The 21,405-nt window shown below is 35.9% G+C and overlaps 1 protein-coding gene and 1 non-coding gene across 2 annotated transcripts in view; both read left to right on the top strand.

The window, feature by feature from the left end:
* Positions 1-21,405, top strand: part of LOC107526615 (B cell receptor associated protein 29) — a 51,742-nt gene that overhangs the window by 22,924 nt on the left and 7,413 nt on the right. The window contains exon 5 of the mRNA XM_016199122.2: positions 885-993. Within this exon, the coding sequence (XP_016054608.2) occupies positions 885-993 (109 nt within the window). The remainder of the gene's footprint in view (positions 1-884; positions 994-21,405) is intronic.
* LOC148092239 (small nucleolar RNA U109) lies at positions 4,374-4,478 on the top strand. The gene has a single exon (XR_015715263.1). It is a non-coding gene; the product is annotated as a small nucleolar RNA U109 (small nucleolar RNA).

Below are 21,405 nucleotides of genomic sequence, written 5' to 3'. Positions count from 1 at the left end.
CAACTTCTTTATTCTATTAACAATGATGGTTTCCATGCAGACATACAGATCACAAAATATTTACACTGTTATGTTTTTATTTATTTGTTTGTTTATTAGTTTGGTGTTTTTTTGTTTTTTATATTTATATTTTTGAGAGTATTACAGACGTCCCCCATTTTTCCCCCATTGCCACCCTCTACCCAGTTCCCACCCCACCCTAGGCCTTCACCACACTATTATGTTTTTATTTTAGTCAGATATTTTACTATTCAGATTTTAATTTTTCTTGCCTAGAAAAGATAAGCTAGAAACATAAAACATTTTAAAAGCCAAAATAGATTTTAAAATATGAAGAGCATTGTAGAGGATTAATTGAGTAAAATTAATTTGGTGACTGGTCAATGAAAATTAAATAGAACTTTCCAAGCATAGAGATGGTCCCTTCATTTTCTACTTACCCATGTCCACCCTGACAACATTACATCCTTCTCTTATGAATTCACCTTTATAAAAATAGTCTGAGTAGACAGCTCTGTAACTGAAACATAATGATCTTCCAGTTAATATCCTCAGAACTGACTTTGTTTTGTTTTTTACTTAGATTTTTGTTACACTTAATTGATGAAAAGATATGCACATTATTTACCTAAATATTTTTGAAAGTACAATTTTAATCATAGCCCCAAAAGAAACTCTTTCATTTCGGAGATTTCAACCCTTGTAAGGAGAAATTTATTTGTGTTTCTGTTAAGAAAATTACATTATAGGAAATGATAAAATACTAAAAAGACAAAGAATGAAATCAAGACCAATAATTTTAAATATATTACTCAGACCATTTCCCGGAAGAATATCTGGCTATTGCAATCTAAGCTCACTTCTATAACTCTCTTTTCTGATAGCTCTTGAAAGGCCATAACAAAGAAAAGGAACACATTTTGGAAGCAGAAAATAAAAAACTGGTAGAAGACCAGGAAAAACTGAAAACTGAATTAAAGAAGACTTCAGATGGTAACTTTGTGTGCATGTACCAAAGTAGAAAGGGCATGATATTTTATGCTGTTAAATTTCACTGTTTTCCCTAAAACAAATCTAATGGCTAAATAGTTCTTCTGACTAAAATTCCAGGAGGGACCTATTTATAAATTCCTACTCAAATATGAAGATAAAACATTGTTTCAGCCAAGAGAAACATGCTGTGTTATACAGAAAAACATGTAGGTGTTTCAGATCTGTGTTGTAAATACAGATGTTCTTACCTTAGCAAAAGAGCTATGTTCCTGAAAAGTTGCTTGTAAACACATTATTGGAAAATAAATCATGTTCGTCCATCACAGTATATTTCTCCTTTGAAAGAAGTGATTGCAGGGAACACTTTTGGTTATAAGAAAGTATATTGCTGCCCTCTCAGGGGGCTCAATTATTTGGAGCGCTGTCTTGTACACTGAAAGGTTGTAGGTTCAATTCCCAGTCAGGGCTCATACCCAGGTTGCAGGTTTGATCCCAGTTGGGGTTCATGCAAGAGGCAACTGATTAATGTTTCACATCAATATTTCTCTCTCTCTCTCTCTCTCTCTCTCTCCCCCTCCTTTCCTCTCTGTCTAAAAATCAATGAAAACATATTCTCAGGTGAGGATTTAAAAATAATTTTTAAAAAAAGAAAGTATAGCCCAGCCAGGCATGGCTCAGTGGTTGAGTGTCAACCTAGGATCCAGGCAATCGGGGTTTGAGTCCCAGTCAGGGCACATGCCCGGGTTGCGGGCTTGATCTCCAGTTGGGGGCATACAGGAGGCAGCCGATCAATGACTCTCTCATCATTGATGTTTCTTTCTCTCTCTCTCTCTCCCTCTCCTTTCCTCTCTCTGAAATCAATAAAGATATATTTTTAAAAATAATAAAAAATAAAAAAGAAAGTATATTGCTAATCTCAAGCCCTAATATTTCCTATCTGCCAGATATATGGAAAGCATTCCTTGAAAGAGATGGGTAGGCATAGAGTAAGAAAAATCTGGAGTCAACTGAAAATTTGAATGTTTTCATTCCAAAATACATTGCATTGAGGACTTGGGGAGAGCATCCTAACTTCATTTCCCTGAAGGCAGCTATTCTACATTTTTTTGCTTTTTGAAAAATAGTTCTGATAGTATTTTCTTCTTAGTCAAATTATTATTGCTTGCATCCACATAGCACAGAAAATTGTGTACTGCAAGTCCGATGTCATCCCAGGAAACTCTGTGTAAAAGTTTGTGGTTAGTCAAAATTTCTGCATAAAATAGACATTCCTTGATGTTGTCCAGACACTGGGAAACCTCTCAGCCAGTCAGACTTAAAATAATAATCAGTGCATAGGCCTTCTCCAGTTTTAAGTCTCTTTCATTTCTTTATGTTGGAGGTAAATTGGAGAATGTTCATGACTGGATCAATTACCTACTTTATGCCATTTGTAAATTTAGATTTTTTAAATAGATTATGCATTTACATTGTTTGGATAGAGTTTACTTTATCAAGATGTGTTTGAATTTGAGATGAAAAATCTGAAGATAAAAGCTAATTCTGTAAAAAAACAAAAATCAATAGGGTATTTCATGCAATATAAAATTTTTAGTCACTTTTCTGCTTATTTAAAGTGAAAGAAAGTAAATCTGAAAATTGTTTAGAGGCAGTAAATTAAAAAATAAGTTACTCTTCTAGACAAGGTGGTATATTATGTAGTAGGTAGTAGTATAGCCCAAAATTCAAAATCTTATCATAGTTTGTACTGTTGGCTCTTCTGCCACTCCAAAAGATTTGGAACATGATCAAGAAGTTTTAATATTTGTATAAAAATAAGTTTAGTAATCAGCTACCCCCTACATTAAACATTTCAGAAAAGAAACAGTGTTCTTTTTCTACCCAACACAAAATACTGCTGCTAATCTTCCTGAAGAATGAGAAGGACTATTTTCAAAATATCTTTTATTAGTTTAAAAAATTGTTTCAAAATCTTGCTTTTATTCACATCTGCCAATGATCCTTTTTCTTATGTTGTTAGCAGGGTGTTACAATAATAAAAGATAGATAAGAATAGATTATATACCCTGCTACACCGCTCAACCCTGAGCTTTAACTTCACAAGTCTGAGCTGTAACTCTCTAACTCAATATTATTTTAGATTAACATAAAGAAAGGCAATATTTCTTTAACAGACAGTTCAGATGTTTGGAGAAAATGAACTCTTTGATAGTATAGGCATTGTGTTTATAATCTGAGAACAAGAGGTGCCAGCTTCTGTGTTTGAAGTGTAGACTGCAAAGCTACTTTCAAAGTGAATCAGTGTTGAAGTAAAAGCAGATTTTACCTGTTTGAATATGTCCTGTTTGGTTCCTGGAAGGTGTGTAGTATCTTATGAATACACTTTATTTATCCAAAGTTATTATTTTAGATAACATCATTAATGACCTTGAGAAGATCAAAGTTTCATTTCTAAAGGAGGTATTTCCTTGGCTATGTTCTCTTGACCTACACCAGTCAAGTTTATTAAGGCAAGAACTAAGAAATTACATAAACAAATAGTACAAGATTCGGATGAATTTGGCAGCACCATGCTTTGAATGTAGTACCATTTAAAAATATTCACTGATTTCTAAAGATTGAGGGTATTAAGGCTGACGGTGCTTAAGAAATGTTTCAGAAAGTTCTTTTATACTTGAAAATTGAGTAGAAAAGCAATGTGGTGTATTTTTTAATAGGGGTAAATAGAGTGTTTTCCATGATTTGTATTACCCTTAGTGTTTCTTTAATCTAAGTGAAACATTTTCTCCAAAGTGTATTAGTAGAATTAAAGCATAAATATAAATGTTTATTTAAGCTGGTCATCACCAACTTGGAAAACTGGCATCCTGAAAACAGGAATTAAGAACACTCCATCAGTAGTACCAATTCAGATTTTGCCCAGAGTTAGTAAATTACTTGTGCTTCAGTGCAGTAATATGACCCTAGTGATCCAAAGAGTGTGCATGCCCCAAAACACCTAATTTACACTTAGGACTGTTAGTCAGGTATAAGGACCTGCCTCATCTTTTGGTTTTAATGATCTGTTTAACAGTGCAGCTGATGTCCCAGTGTGTAGCATAATTGGGAAAAGCCACTGCCATGCAAAATGAGAACTTAAGCTTTGAAGAATTTACAAAGTTCACAAGCTTTCATAATAAAAATAGATCTTGCATGTAATGGAAAACCTTCTGATGTTCAAGGAAATTGACTTCAAAGGAATCTTTTAGGATAGCTACTGTATTCTTATGAATAAATATCTCCTCAGTATTATTCTTATTACTGGAGGAAATATGTACCATTTAATCATTACATGTATCCAGGCGGTGGTAAAAGTAAATATGATTTTAAAAGTAATTGTGCTGCACATGGAAATGTCTCTTCCTCATCCGTTTAAGAGCAGGAATATATTTATAACATGCTACATTAATAGAGTTCTAGGGCTGCCTTTTTTTTTTTTTAAATAAGTTTTTATTGATTTCAGAGCGAGGAAGGGAGAGGTAGAGAGATAGAAACATCCCCAGTGGAGATTGAGCCCAAAACCCGGGCATGTGCCCTGACCAGAATCGAACCATGACCTCCTGGTTTGTAGATCGATGCTCAACCACTGAGCAACACCAGCCAGGCTAGAGTTGCCATTTTAGTAGAGGTTGAATAGTAGTATATTTCTCCTACAAAAAGGGAAAAGAAAAAGACGACAAAAAAGTGACTAGGGCAAATTCCTTGGCCCTACCTTTATTCTTTCTCTCTTTCTCCCTTCCTTCCACCACCCCCTTTCTTTCCTTCCTTTCCTTCCTTCCCTTTCTTTCTTCCCTCATCCCACCCTGCCTTCCTTCTTTCTTTTCTTCTTTCCTTTTTTTCTGTTTCTATCAACAGTCTTTTAAAGAACTTTACAAACGATTTATTTATTGCAAGATTTTTTAAAGATTTTTTTATTGACTTTTAGTGAGAGAGGAAGGGAGGAGAGAGAAAGAGAGAAACATCAATCTGCTGCCTCCTGCACACCCCCCACTAGGGATCAAGCCCACAACCTGGGCATGTACCCTGACCAGGAATTGATCTGGCAACCTCCTCGTGCGCTGGACGATGCCCAACCAACTAAGCCACACCAGACAGGGCTAGTTGTGATGTTTTTATTTACTGTGCACTTCTTACCCATTCCCAGGACCTGTACATGTAAAATAAACCATTTGAGTGTCATCCAGTGACCAGGAGAAATAGCTGTGGGGAAGACAGAAACTTAAGATAGAAATTCAGGGTTACCAGCAGTGTAACTGATGCTACCCTAAGAAAAGCTTTTATGATCTCTCTACAGAGGAGCATTAAAGCAAGAGAAAACAGTCTAGATGGGTGGATCCAACATATGTATATAAAATGACTGTGATTCATTTCCTTGCCTGTATGAGATCAATAAACATGGAGCGGAGAGTGCTAAATGTATACTAAATAAAGGAATGTTCCAGATGATGAGATTATAATCAAGCTCAATTCTCTTAGTACAGGGTGGGGCAAAAGTAGGTTTACAGTTGTGAGTATGATAAACAGAGTTTATTTTTGTATTATTATTTATTACTCATTGTATGTATTCTTTTCCATCCGAACAACTGTAAACCTACTTTTGCCCTGCCCTGTATGTGTAGACATGTAGATTGGCAGAAAAATTAGTGAAATGACTTTCTCTTGTGAGAAAAGCAAAGCATGTAGCAAACTGGTCTGTCAGAAGTTGATATGTCACCCTAGGATACAATCAAAGATAATGCTGTAAAGTTGAGAGACCGGTTGATAGAGCCTCTAAGAGATTGAGGAGATGATTAATTAGAATGCTTTGGTGTTCTTCTCTGCTGTCTTATTCCCTGTCTGGATATGTGTGGTCACTAAAGGCCTTCATGGTAAATACTTTTATACTGAGTATAATAGCTCGTATCAGGTTTATGTTTACCCCAAAGTGAGATAAAGAAATTAAGCTGGACAACTCTAGTCTAAAACACTTTCAACTGGGGAAAAAAAAAAAATCACCAAACAATTAATAGGGGTTATCTGGGTAGTCTTGATCAAGTCACTAAACCTTTCTAGGCCACAGTTTTCTCTTCTGTAAAATGAGGGGATGAACTAGTTAACCTTAAATTCTATTTCCATAGCCCCAAATAAAATAATTAAACAAAGTGACCATCAAGAACTAATTTTTTTTTAATTTTTAAATTTTATTTTTGTTTAAAATAGTACAGATGTCCCTTTTTCTCCCCATTGACCCGTTCCACCCCATCCCATCCCCCTCCCCAGTCCCTCTCCTCACCATTGTCTGTGTCCCTGGGTTGTGCATATATGCATATAAATTCTTTGGTTACTCTCTCCCCCTCCACCCACCCTCCTCAATCCCTCTGACATTCGTCAGTCTCATCTATGCTTACATGTCATTGAATCTATTCTGTTCGTTTATTAAGTTCTTTAGATTCCACATATAAGTGAGATCATGTGATACTTGTCTTTCTCTGACTGGCTTATTTCACTTAGCATAATATTCTCCACGTCCATCCATACTGTCCCAAAGGGTACGAGATTCTTCTTCTTTACAGCTGCATAGTATTCCATGGTGTAAATGTCCCACAGCTTTTTTATCCACTCATCTACTGATGGGCACTTGGGCTGTTTCCAGATCTTAGCTATTGTAAACTGTGCTGCTATGAACATCAGGGTACATATATCCTTTCTGATGAATGTTTCAGGATTCTTAGGATACATTCCTAGGAGTAGAATCACTGGGTCAAACAGCAGCTCCATTTTTAATTTTTTGAGGAACCTCCATACTGTTTTCCATAATGGTTGCACCAGTCTGCATTCCCACCAGCAGTGTACTAGGGTTCCCCTTTCTCCACACCCTCGCCAGCACATGTCGTTTGTTGATTTGTTGATGGCAGCCATTCTGACAGGCGTGAAGTGATACCTCATTGTGGTTTTAATTTGTATCTTTCTGATGATTAGCCACGTCGAGCATTTTCTCATGTGTCTCTTGGCCATCTGTATGTCCTCTTTGGAGAAGTGTCTATTTAAGTCCTTTGCCCATTTCTTAATTGGGTTGTTTGTCTTTCTCTTGCTGAGTGCTATGAGTTCTTTGTACACTTTGGAAATTAACCCCTTATCAAATTCAGCCTTGGCAAATATGTTTCCCAGACCGTGGGGTTCCTTTGTATTTTGAGGCTGTTTTCTTTTGCTGTACAGAAGCTTTTTAGTTTGATGTAGTCCCATATGTTTATTTTTTCCTTTGTTTCTCTTACCCTAGGAGATGTATCAGTAAAAAGTCCACTACGTGGGATGTCTGTGACTTGACTGCCTATGTTTTCTTCCAGGATTTTTATGGTTTCGTGACTTACATTTAAGTCTTTTATCCATTTTGAGTTTATTTTTGTGTATGGTGAAAGTTTCATTTCTTTGCATTGACCTGTCCAGTTTTCCCAGCACCACTTATTGAAAAGACTGTCTTTACTCCATTGGATACTCTTGCCTCCTCTTGTCAAATATTAACTGACCATAATGGCATGGGTCTATTTCTGGGGTCTCTGTTCTGTTTCATTGATCTATATGCCTGTTGTTGTACCAATACCAGGCCGTTTTGATTACAGTGGCTTTGTAATACAGTTTGAAGTCTGGTAATGTGATCCCTCCCACTCTGTTCTTTTTTCTCAAGATGGCTGCAACTATTCGGGGTCTTTTGTGGTTCCATATATATTTTCGAAATGTTTGTTCTAGATCTGTGAAATATGCTATTGGTATTTTAATAGGAATTGCATTGAGTTTATAAATTGCTTTCAGTAGTATGGACATTTTAATGATATAATTCTTCCAATCCATGAGCATGGTATATTCTTCCACTTGTTTAAATCTTCCTCTATTTCTTTTTTCAGTGTCACGTAGTTTTCCGAGTATAGGTCTTTTACATCCTTGGTTAAGTTTATTCCTAGGTATCTTATTTTTTTAGTTGCAGTGGTAAATGGTATTGCTTTTTTAGTTTCTCTCTCTGAAAGTTCATTGTTGGTATATAAGAATGCCATTGATTTCCGGATGTTGATTTTGTGTCCAGCTACCTTGCCAAATTCGTTTATCAAATCTAGTAGTACTTTGATAGAGTCTTTAGGGTTTTCTGTGTACAATATCATGTCATCTGCAAATAATGACAGTTTTACTTGCTCCTTTCCAATTTGGATACCTTTTATGTTTTCTTCCTGTCTGATGGCTATGGCGAGGACTTCCAGTACTATGTTCAATAAGAGTGGTGAAAGTGGACATCCCTGTCTTGTTCCGGTTTTAATGAAAATGGTTTTAGGTTTTGCCCATTGAGTATGATGTTGGCTGTAGGTCTGTCATATATGGCCTTTATTATGTTGAGGTATGATCCCTCTATTCCCACTTTGCTGAGAGTTTTTATCAGAAATGGGTGCTGGATTTTGTCGAATGCTTTTTCTGCGTCTATTGATATGATCATATGATGTTTGTCCTTCACTTTGTTTATGTGATGTATCACATTTATTGATTTGTGGATGTTGTACCAGCTTTGCATCCCCGGAATAAATCCCACCTGGTCATGGTGTGTGATCTTTTTAATGTATTGCTGGATCCGGTTTGCTAGTATTTTAGTGAGGATTTTAGATCTATGTTCATCAGGGATATTGGCCTGTAATTTTCTTTCTTTGTAGTGTCTTTATCTGGTTTTGGGATTAGGATGATGCTGGCCTCATAAAAAGAGTTTGGGAGTTTTCCCTCCTCTTGAATTTTCTGGAATAGTTTGAATAGAATAGGTGTTAATGCTTCTTTGAATGTTTGGTAAAACTCGCCTGTAAATCCATCTGGTCCAGGACTTTTGTTTGCTGGGAGTTTTTGTTATTACTGCTTCAGTTTCATTAGTTGTGATCGGCCTTTTCAGGTTTTCTGCCTCTTTTTGATTCAGCTTTGGAAGATTGTATGCTTCTAGGAATTTGTCCATTTCCTCCCTGCTGTCCAATTTGTTGGCCTATAGTTGCTCATAATATTTTCTTACAATCCTTTGTATTTCTGTTGGGTCAGTTGTTATAACTATTTTTATTGTTGGCTCTTTGAACCTTAAACTTACATTTACTTTTTATGAGAAAAAACTTTTTACTGTAACTTCCCTTCTCCTAGACTTATTTCAAACTGTATTCCTCACATTAGAAAAATGTTTCATCTATTGGAACCATTTACATGGAATGATAAAACTTTGCAGGAAAGGACTACTGACTTGAGTAGAGAAATTAGCATGTTCTTTTTAATATAAATATTATGTTAGAGAAATTAAAGATGAAACTAGATCTTGAGAGCTCTTCCCAGCTCTGAGAGCCTTTGCCTATGGGATTATAACACAAAGTAGTCACTTAATGTTTAAACAGAGTACCTAACTTTATTTCTTTTTAATTTTTATCAAAGTTTTACATATACATAATGTTAATAGTCAGATAGTACTACAAGACTTACAATGGAAAAACAGCAGTCCCCTGAGGCCCATCCCCAAAAGCAGCTGTTCAACACATTTAACTATTTTTTCTGATATTCAGTTCCAGATTTCTAAATACAGTGTTTAGGTAGCAATTTCTTGATCTTTCTGTGTCTGGGATATTATCTTTGACTGTCTTATGTGGAAAAGGACGACTTAGGACTCCGGGGACTGCTCTCTTATCTCACCTAACTCACCCACATTTCCCATCCCCCCATTCTTCCAATATAAGCATATCAGTTTTTATTTTATCAAATTATTATGACTATATATCTGTTATTCATCATCATCATGGGGACCCTTTTACCTCTTTCTAGTGCTACTACCCTCTTTACTGGATTCTATGTTTTCACTTTTTATGTACTCTCTCCTTTTGGTAGAGCATACCATCCAATAGTTTCCTGATAAATAGTACATGAAAGGTAAACAATTTGAAGACATGAATGTCTTTAAATCATTATTTTCTAAAAATCATTATTATTTTAGCCTCAGTGTTGGTTGAAAAATATTTAACCTCAGAAATTTGAAGGCAATGCTCTGTTATTTTCTGGCCTATATTGTTTTTATTGACGTGGCTAGAGTCATTCTAGTCCCTGATCTTTTTGTATATGACCTGTTATGTTTTGTTTTGCTTTCTGGAAAGATGTGGAATCTTCTATCTGTCCCCAGGGTTATGAAATTTCATGTAAAGAGAGATTTTAGGAGGCATGTAGAATCAATAGATTTGGGGAATGAAGGAAAATAGAAGTTTAAGATGACTACAGGTTTCTACTTGGTTGGCTAGGTAGGTGATACTTTCAACTAAGATCAGGATCAAAGGAGGAGTGGAGTGGTTTCTTTTATTTGGAGGAGAGGGGAAGCAAAAATAATGCATTTGGTTATAAATATACTGAATTTAATTCCTAGTGGAAAAGCCCAAAGAACAGTTGGAAATACAAGTTTGAAGCTTGAAAGAAAGGTAGTCTCAAGATAGAGTATAAACCATTGTATATATGTATCTGATGGTTAAATCAGGGCATCAGTGATTCCCAGTCAAGAAAGGCTGTACTGAGTGAGAGGGAAGGAGCCTCAACATACAACTCTGGCACATAACAACATTTGAGGATTAGCCTGAGAAGAATCATCAGAGGTTTTACCTGATAACTACTCACCTCTGGCCATTTAATTTTCAGTTATTTCACTAGTAAAGACTTTCTGGATTCAAGGTGATACCTCTACTTTTCAGTGTATATTAATATTAAGCCTACTGATGATTTGGAAAGTATTTACAGTAAAAAAAAAAAATGCCATATGTATGTATAAAATTTTCTACTAAAATTTTACCCTTTGAAAGATATTTTGAAATTGCAAGAAGGGACAGAGTGTATGAGAAGTATGTGGCAAATATGAGTTGGAGGAAGTCGGGATATATGAGGAAACAAACTTGGCAAGCAAATACTGTATTGCTCAGCTATGCTCCCTCCTCTGTCCCTGGACTACTTCACTGATTTCCACAACTTGATCTTTTCTTCAGAAAAATCCAACAGTATTTTCCTTCACTTCCTCCCTCCCCATCTGGTTTCACCTTAAATTTGCTGTCAAAGGTAAACTTTATTTACTCAACACTTCTAAAGGTTTGTATTTCATATATTTTATTTCAGTATGTCTTCACACAAAGTGACCTTTCTGGAAAGCATTTACCCCTTTGCCCACTACCCTGGATCAATAGCATATTCTTCTGCTTTATAGAATGTCCTGCAACCTTCACAAACCAAGTACTCCTCAACAGTTTTTAAAGAATCTGCACCTGGGATTTGGGGTTCTGCAGATAGCTGTGTGTTCCCGCAGGGTTTCATATTACAAGAGTTTTAGCAACATGGAGTGTCTGCTCAATTCTGTTTACAAAATTTTACTTGTATCTGTCATGTACAGAGTATTGTGCTGGATTCTGTGAGGGATACCAAGATTAATACATTGTCTTCCTAGTCTTCAAGAATGTCTAGTGAGAAAGGCGAACAGGTTTACTGACAACAAAAATGTAAGGCAAGGAATGATAAAAGCCAAAATAAAAGTCTGGTACAAAGGGCTATGGTAGCACAGAGAGAGGAGAGAGTGATTGTTATTACTGGCAGAGTTGAGGAAAAATTCACTCAAATATCATTTGAGCTGAGGCTCAGGGATGAGAGGGATTTCGGAAGCTGAAATGGGAGAGTCTTTCCTTAGCCTCAGGAATGCACGTGGACTGAAGGTGAAAGGCCATGGTGACTAATATTATGGTTTATGGCAGGATAGAGTGGGAAAGCTGAGACAAGATCTGGGGGCCCATGACTACCATGCTTAGAAGTCCAAAATTTATTCTTAAGTAAGTATAGAGGCAGCAGCAGATTTAGCAAGAAAAAATATAGAGCCATAAACAGTCTTTTGTCAAATAATTTGTGGACAGAGATTGAGATTAGAGAAGAAAGAATAAAATAACTGAAATGTTTCAATCTAAGAATTCTCTTTATTTGTTTAAAGATGCTGTGAAAGCATCTAACTAGCATTTGGGAATGTGAAATTTAAAGTTACTCAGACTTGGTTTAAGACTGGCTTTCACTTTAGGGAAGTTAAATTGTAGCTCTTCACAGAGTAGTTGCATATACAAATGGCCAAGTGCATTGTCTATGTTAAAACTTAATAAATTGCTAGATAGTATTATTATTATCATTATTTCTATTTAAAAACTTTGCAAGTTAAATAGGGAATGACTGAACAAGAATTTTTTTTTTCATTTAGATTTTAACTATCAACCTAAAAAACATTGTCAAAAGTAATTTAAAACATTTCTCTCAAGTTTAGGGATACTTTTTCTGACACTATCTTACCTTCCAAATCCATTCGTCTTTTTCGTATATCGTAATAAAAAGTTGTAAAATTTAAAGTGAAGTCTTTTACAGGCTTCTAAATTGAAAAAGATAAAAATACCTCTCAAAGCCTGATCAAGGGTAAAAGATACAGTAGTAGATGTTTGATATGATCATTTGTTAATTAAATCTGGGGTTGACTTATAAAAACAAAGTATAATAATAGCACTGCTCTTTTCTGTGGGTGTCTTGTAAATACATTGGTTGGGCCCCGGGTATTTTAATTGGCCAGTGTTTAAAAGTGATTAACACCAATGAGATGAATTAGTTTTGCTTTAGAAGCTGAAGCATGAATTTTTGCTTTAGAGGCGGCCTGATGGGGGGGGCATTTCCATGTGAAAATCCAACCAGTGTCAAGTAACTTATCCAAAATTGAATTTATCATCTTCTGTTCAAATTGTCCCCTCTTGGTTCCTGACTTAGTCAGTTTTGAAATGGATAGAAAGCAATCAGCTAGGAAAGTGAGCTTTAAAATTAAAGGAAGAAAAAACTTATTTTCTAAAACTAAATCTCATTGTAGCATCGTAAAGACTTTGTTCTTTCTATAAAGAAAATTTATAGAACTAAAATAGGAAACTTTTTAGGAGATTTCTTGAAATTTCCAGTATAATTTGGACCCTCTTCTCATGTTCTGATTCTTTATTTTTTAGTTATTTTCAGTAAGTGTATAACTGAAGAGAAACTGATACAACTTATAAGTGTTAGAACAGGGATCAGCAAAGTATGACCATGGGCCAAATCCATCCTGCTGCCTTGTTTTTATAAATTAAATTTTGTTGGAACAAAGCCACAATCATTCATTTACATGTTTTCTGTGGCTGCAGAGTTGAATAGACTGTACAGAGTCTGCATGGCACAGAAAGCTAAAAATATTTGCTATCTCGCCCTTTACAGAAATAGTTTAATGACCCTTATTTAGAGTCTTCAAATAAAAAAGAGTACCTTTTTCAGTATAAGTGAGGATGCTGAAAAGATTTGTTTCTGATATTAATGTTTAAAAATTTGCTGTGTACCTGAGTGCTTGTTGAGTGAATATTGATCAGATCATTTAAGAAATTATATAGTAAAACTAGTCCTTCGTTTATAGTCGATGTAAATTGACTCCTTCAGTTCTCACATATGATGGGTTGGTGATTCTTTTATATTCCACCTGTTGCTTTTGCTTACACATGAAATTGCTTTATAAAGCATACCCTTTTCAAAGCAGTTTGTTATAATCTATACTTACACAGTACTTTGCGTAAAACATACATCCTGTGTTTTAAGTGCAAAGCTAGCATATTAATATAATTTATATAATTATTCTTTGGTAGGTACAGAACCAAAATTGTTTTCTTAAATACATTATTTAGCATCCTAAATAAGATTAATGAAGGAAGTCTTTATTCATTTATTGATATTTCTTATGCAAGTAGCATACATAGTAGGGCTGATTTTATTAATTAAATTAGAAAGCCCATTTATCAGTTCCCTGGCCCCGAGTACCAGTAATCCTTTTAAGTCTAAGCACTCTTTAAGTCCATGTCTTTTCTAAACCCAAAAGCACTTTACCCATGAACCTCATTCATGTTCCCAGTACCCTAGAAGGTATGGGCAGGCACTAGTATACCTAGTGATGGGTAGAAAAATTGAGACACCCCCCCAAAAAAAATCACTAATTTCTCCTTTGTTCTTTGCATGTGAAAAATAGATCTATTTTTGGTTTGATTTATTAATGTTTATTCTGTATTATCATTACCTGTGCAACTTTATTTCCATTCCAAAAACTCTTGCTGTTCCTCTTGCATACCAAGCAGTCTTATAAAGCATGTCCCACTTTAGTCTCTCTGCCATCAGTTTGGCTTCTTCACATTGCAACAAAGCAGTTTTCAACACCACGTATCTGACTGCCTCTGCGCTGCTTCACACTTTTTATTGGTTTCTGTCACCTTTACAGCTCTTCAAGATGTCACACATGTTCTTCTGTTACCTGGTCCCCAGCGTCATCTCTGGCTTTTGTCTCTCACCCCTGTTCAATCCAAATTTTATACTCCTACTTTATTAAATATCATAGTTTATAATTCTAACAGTGGTGTTCCATTACTTTTTACCTTTGCCCAGGACTGCAGGTCTGGCTGCCTGTAGTGTCCTTTTTCCTTCACTCTATAGACTGTGCTCATCTTTCAGCTTCAATGTTGCCACCTCCAGGAAGCTTCCCTGAAACTGTTTCCCTTCATGCTGGCTTGAGTGGCCTCCTTCTGGGCCTCCATATTCCTGCATGGTCACTTATTTGATAGTGCACTTTTAATCTTTTTGCTTGCTTATCTTTCTTACTAGATTGTCAGCACTATGAAGGCAAGGGTAACATCTGAAGCCGCTCTGTGTCACCAGCACACACCTAGTGTTCCAGATAGATAATAATAAATCTCACCGCAAACACTGAATTTGGTGCTCTCTTACCTCCTTACCCAGTTTATATTTCATGGTTCATCATAATTATATTTTTGTAAACTACTTATCTCCTCCTTCTCCCTCTTCTGTCCCTTCCTCCTCTACTCCCCTCTTCTCTCAAACTCTTAGCCCTGATGATAGTCAAATATCCATCTATTTGGTACATACACCCAAACATCTCAGCGTTGCTGAAGGCACTTTTTGTTTTAAAGAAATGGTCACCAAATTCAAATGGCCCCTCAACACTGCATGACAGTCCTATTGCACGTCTCTAAAATTTTTACTTTTTCACGTTCCAAAACTATTTTAGATCTCCTTGTCTCACTTCTAAATTCTAAATCCACCCTGCTTTAGTGGACACACAGAATTAATTATATAAAAGTTTCATTTTCTCACCACCAAAGCTACCATCCTTTCCCAACTGGGCTCAAACTCTCTGCCTGTCCTTGGGATACAGTGGATTACATATCAGTTCTCTTCTAGTGCTGTGCATCCCATCCCCACTGTACTTTACAAGTACTTCGTTTCTGTAATTTCACTTCCTGTCATCCTGAAATATCCTCTGTGATCTCCTGTTCAAATATAAGAACAAAAACTTCCCTTTGTCTCGTATTCTTCTTGTTACTGCCCCATTTTTCTGCTCTATTTCATAACAAAATTTTTGTTTTCCTTTTTAACTTTTCTTTTTCGTGGTATTATAGTCTTTTAAATTTTTAATTTTTAAAAATTTAATTAATTTATCTTCCACCTCCACCCACCCCACTGCCCCCCACAATCACCACACTGTTGTCCTTGTCCATGAGTTCTTTCTCTTTTTTTTCTTTTTTGCTCAATCCCTACAAGCCCCCTGACTCCCCACCGCCCCACCCCTCCCCAGAGCTGTCAGCCTGCTCTCCATCTATGAGTCTGTCTCTATTTTGCTTGTTAGTTCAGTTCATTAGATTCCACATATGAGTGAAATCATATGGTATTTGTCTTTCTCTCACTGGCTCATTTCACGCAGCATAATGTCCTCCAGGTCCATCCATGTTGTCACAAATGGTAAAAATGAAATACTACTTGGCTGTAAAAAAGAAAATTTTAGCCCTGACCAGTGTGATTCACTTGGTTGGAGCAGCATCCCACACACCAAAAGGTCTTGGGTTTGATTCCCAGTCAGGGCACATATCCAGGTTGAGGGTTCGATCCCTGGTTCGGGCTCATAGGGGAGGCAACTGATCAGTGTTTCTCTCTCACATTGATATTTCTCTTTCTCTCCCTCTCCCTTTCTCTCTCTAAAATCATTAAACACTTATCCTCAGTGAGAATTTTTAAAAAAGAAAATTTTACACTTTTTCACTTTTTATATAGACTCACAGGAAAGCTGCAGAATAATACAAAATATTTCCCTGTACCCTTCACTCATGTCGCAAATGATCACATCTTACATTTGCCTTATCCTTCTCTCTCTCTTTATATTATTCTTTTACTTATTTTTTGCTACTTTTCAAATGGTAATTTTCTAATTTCCTATTTCTTCTACATTTTTTAGATGTGTAAGGAAGAGTTTTCCCCCCTCCTCTCCCCTCTGCACAGTCATTTATTTGTTTGCTTGTTTAATATATTCAGTGGGTTATAATCTATTATGAGCATTATATTTTATTGTTCAGTTGCCTCAGATTTGGCATTTTCAGCCTGGGTTATTTTGCCATTATCATTTTGCCATGCCCCCATTCTATAAGCACTTACTTTCTGGTGTAACAGGATATTCCAAGCTCATGTTGTACATTTCCTCCTCCAGCCTTTGAAGCAACCATTTCTCACTTGAGCCTTGGTTCCTTAAGTGGAGAATGGCATTTAGAAAAAAAAATCTGGACCCTGAATGTGCTCATTGCCACTGGAGTATCATTATTTGAGGCCCCCTTAGCAGACAGAACTAATAAAAGCTTAAATTTTACCTCTTTAGAGAAACTTCTGACTACTCAACCTCCTGAAGCTGCACAGTCGTTTGCTATCCCATCACCGTATTTTAACTTTCTGACACTTAGTACTCACCTTTGGTTGGTTGGGCTCTATTGTGTGTCTTTCACTCTCACTAGAAAATGAGTGTTATAAGAACAAAGACCCTGTCTATCTTTTCACTATATCCTCAACACTTAGAAAAATGCCAGTTGCCTAGTAGGCATTCCACAAGTTGTTGAATGGATATTGAGTAGATAACTCCCCTTTCTTAGGGCACTTTCATCTGTGTACCAACTTCATACTTTATGGTCATGAACAGTAGGAATCTTTGGAAGGGACTCATGTTTTCATGGACTCTCAGCAATTAGAGATTAGGAGAAACATTCCTTCCTCATATTCTTAATGAAAATACTAAAGGTTTCTCATTGCTGTTTAATTCTCACAGGCCTTCCATATTTGTTGTGCGTACTGACCCTAGTGTATGATTTCATAAAAACTTTTTATGAACCGTAATTTTAACTACTTTAAAGATATTTATAACCATATTGCCACTCAACCCTCCCCTTAAGTAACTTAAACCTTTTACACATGAAATGTATACATAAAGTTTAAATGTCTTTGATATTCTTGAAATGTATTAAGCCCATGCTTCTTTACTAGAGTATCTGCTTTCTTTTATCCACTTTCTTACTGCCCTCTTGTTGCCTTTTTAAAATATTACCACTTTGGTTCTTTTTAAAAAATATATATATATATACTATAATACCATAATCAATAATTTTAAAACATCAGAAGATTTTTAAATAAAATTTTAATTTTTGTTTATTTAAAACAAAGGAATTTGGGGGTCAGATTTGATAGGTTCTCGTAAATTTTTTTCCCCCAATTTTTATTTATTGATTTTTTTATTTTTTTATTTTTAGAGAAGGGGAGAGAGAGGGCGAGATTGATTTGTTGTTCTACTTATTTATGCATTCATTGATTGATTCTTGAATGTGCCCTGACCAGGGATTGAACCCACAACCTTGGAGTGTCAGGACAATGCTTTCACCAACTGAGCTACCTGGCCAGGGCTGGACTTACTGCTTTTTTATAATAAACTTTTTATGTTAGGACAATTTTAATTTACAGAAAAATAAGCAAGATCGTACAGAGAATTCCCATATGTCCTACACTCAGTTTCTTTTTTTATTAATGCCTTATATTAATTTGGTACATTTATACAATTGATTAAGCAATATGGATACATTATTATTGACTTAAGTTTATAGTTTACTCAGATTCCCTTAGTTTTCACCTGATATCTTTTTTCTGTTACAGGATCTCATTCAGCACACCACATTACATTTAGTATTCTTGTCTCCTTAGGTTCCTCTTGGCTATAATAATTTCTCAGACTTTCCTTATTTTTGATAAACTTGACAATTTTGAGAAGTACTGGTTAGGTATTTTGTGAAATGTTTCTCTATTGGAATTTATCTGATGATGTTTTTTTCAAAGTTAGACTGGGTTATGGATTTGAGAGGAAAGGCACAAAGGTAAAGTACCATTTTCATCACATAACATCAAAAGTATATGCCAACATGATTTATTACTGTTGATGTTGGGAGTCTTTCAGTTGGCTCCTGTGTCCCTTTGATGTATCCCCATCATTGTGGATTTTTTTGGTTTTATCTTTTTTTGAGTACTTTCCCATTTTCTGACACTACAAGGTGCTCCAGAATTGTCTTGCATATATCTGGCACCATTCCTAGAATGAGTGTTTTATGTGTGTGTTTTTAAATTGAACTGAATTTTATGATACTGTTTGTTTGGTTTTTGTTTGTAATTCTAAATTAGCATGAGATATTTGTAACATGATTATATTTTTATCAAAAATATCTCAAGAATGGCCTGTTTGCTTTGTGACTGTCCAGCTATCCTGAATATTTTGTTTCTTGATTAAAGATATAACTGTTTTTAGTTAGAACCAAGATTACTATCACATGACTAAAGTGACACCTCGTTGTTTACCTGACATTTATTATACGTTTAGGAAATGAACTAGTTTTACACAAGTGAATTTTTTAGATGCTTAAAGCTTAGACTTTTTATTCATTCTTTCCTTCCTTTAGGGAACAAATTTTAAGCACCTACCATGTGCTAGACATAGTGCTGGGTGCTCAAAGCAGATAAGACACAGCTCTGTTTCTTGAGTAATCCATAGTTTAGTGGGGACATGGTTATTCTTCAGCATGATAAGTGCTATAATAAAGGTAAGCTCAAGATAAAGTAGAAGCCAACAGCAGAGATCAAGGACAATTTGCTGACATTTTGAAGGATGAATCTTAATTAGCCAGATTAAATGGGAAAGAATGAGAAAAGCAGGGATGTTAAGGGAGACGGGCAAGGATGTTTTCACAAAATGAACATCATGTAAGTGAGAGTATGGCACTTTCAAAGTACCACAAGGAGCTCAATGTGACTGGGACATAAAGTGGAGGCAGTGGTGAGAGTTGAGCAGTAAGCCTAAAATCCATCATGAAGGGCCTCATATGCCATGTTTATATGTTAGCATTCTGGGGTCACTGTTAGGGAGTTTCTAGGCAGAAGAGCAATCACTTTGACAGTACTCTGGAAAATTATAGTAGCCAGGAAATTAGGTGAGGAATCCATTTCAATAATTTAATCTAGAGATGAGTACAGTAGTAAGAGATGTACTAGAGTAGAGTGATAGGTGAGATATAAAGGAATTATGGATGTGAGGTTAAAATATGATTGAAGTGATGACTAAAACAGACCTCATCTACTTGTACCTGGTAATATAGGCATGGGCAAAAATAACTAAAATTAAAACCTCTATTTATGTTCCTTACTTAACAAAAGTTTGTGAGCCTGCTTTCCAGGTATCTTGGAAGCAGTACTGTAAATTAACCGTCTAGTAACTGACCACTGGCTGAGGAATAGTACACGTAAGGATTAAGTACTGAATAGCTCCAGTATATCACACTCTCAAGTTCTCAAAAATAGAAGGAAATAAACTGAAAAGAAACCAACACTAGATGTATAGAAATTTATCAAATTAAACATGTTTCCTCTGGCACAATCCTTATAGCTCTTGTAACAGCCAACTTTAACTGTCATACCAGTGCCTGTGAAAACTTTCCTCTTCCACCTTAGCCAGTTTGGCTCAGTGGTCAGAGCATCCTCCTGCAGACTGAAGGTTCCCAGGTTGGATTCTGGCCGAGGGCACATACCTTGATTGCAGGCTTGATCCCCGGCCCCAATCAGGGTGTGTGGAGGAGGCAACCAGTCGATGTGTCTCTCTCACATTGATGTTTCTCTCTCTCTCTCTCTCTCTCTCTCTCTCTCTCTCTCTCTCTCTCCCCCCCCCCCTCCACTCTCTCTGAAAAGCAATGGAAAAAATATCCTCAGGTGAGGATTAAAAACTTTCCTCTTCCGTTTCCTGGCAAAGCTTAGCTGGTAGTGTCTGTTATCTCGGTGGAAATCATAGTGACACAATGCATTTACACAGTGCATTAGTTTCACCAGCTCCTCCCACTGTGCAGATAGCTCCATAAATGTAAGTTTGGCACTTTGAAAACCACAAATTTTTTTGGCCTGCTTTACTTGTAATTTTACACAAACATTTTGGCTTACTGTGTGTCACTATAACATTAGTTGGGGTTACTCTGTATATTAATAAATGATGCATGTGCTCCCAAAATTTCCTAGTGACTAGAACATAACCTCATTTCTATTTGAATCTGGCCAATATTGTCATGCAATATCTCAGCATTTCCATAAAGCTACTGTCTAGTGAAAGCAACTCATATTTGCAGATGAGAAAATTGAAAGTGAGATGTATCACCTCAGGCCTCTTTGTCTAATAATATCTTCCCTATATATGCAGTTTCCAAAATAATATGGTTCAAAATAAAACAAGTATATTAAAATGTCAGATAACAAGTTTATATAATCCCTAGTCACAAAGGCAGTTCCAGAAGGAGGAAAAAGGCATACAAAACAGAATATTGTAATTCTTGTAAAATGAGAGATAAAGGACTAGAAAACAATCCAAAAGCCTTTTAAGCAATAATAGCTGCTAGTTATTGGAGTACATTCAGTAAGATAGTAATCGCTAAATTTTTTAATATTCACTGAAATACAAAACAAAATAAACACAATTTATTCCTTGGCTTGATAAGTGCCAGAAAAACAGGATTATCCTATAGTTGTTTTGTTATAGCTTCATACTAGAGGTGATCTGAAGAAATTTCTGAATAAGCTGTAGAAGTGGTTCTCTAGCTTTTTAAAAAAATTAAATTTATTGGGGTGATATTGGTTATAAAATTATATAGGTTTCAAGTGTACATCATCTGTATATTGCATTGTGTTTACCACACGTTAAATCTCCTCTGTCACCATGTAGTTGGCCCCCTTTACCCTTTACTCCTCCTCTCCCACCCTCTTTCACTCTGGTAACCGCCATACTGTTGTCTGTGTCTGTGAGTTTTTGTTTGTCTTGTTTGTTTGTTTATTTTCAGTTTTATATTCCACATACGACTGAATATAATCATATGATTCTTGACTTTTTCTGTCTGACTTACTTCACTTAGCAAGATATTCTCAACATCCATCCTTGTCGCAAATGGCAGTATT

This window comes from Miniopterus natalensis, chromosome 10 (assembly GCF_054644295.1).
Source record: "Miniopterus natalensis isolate mMinNat1 chromosome 10, mMinNat1.hap1, whole genome shotgun sequence".
In the NCBI taxonomy this organism is placed as follows: domain Eukaryota; kingdom Metazoa; phylum Chordata; class Mammalia; order Chiroptera; family Miniopteridae; genus Miniopterus; species Miniopterus natalensis.
Note: the sequence above shows the minus strand (reverse complement) of the source record. Positions and strands in the feature narration are given on the sequence as shown.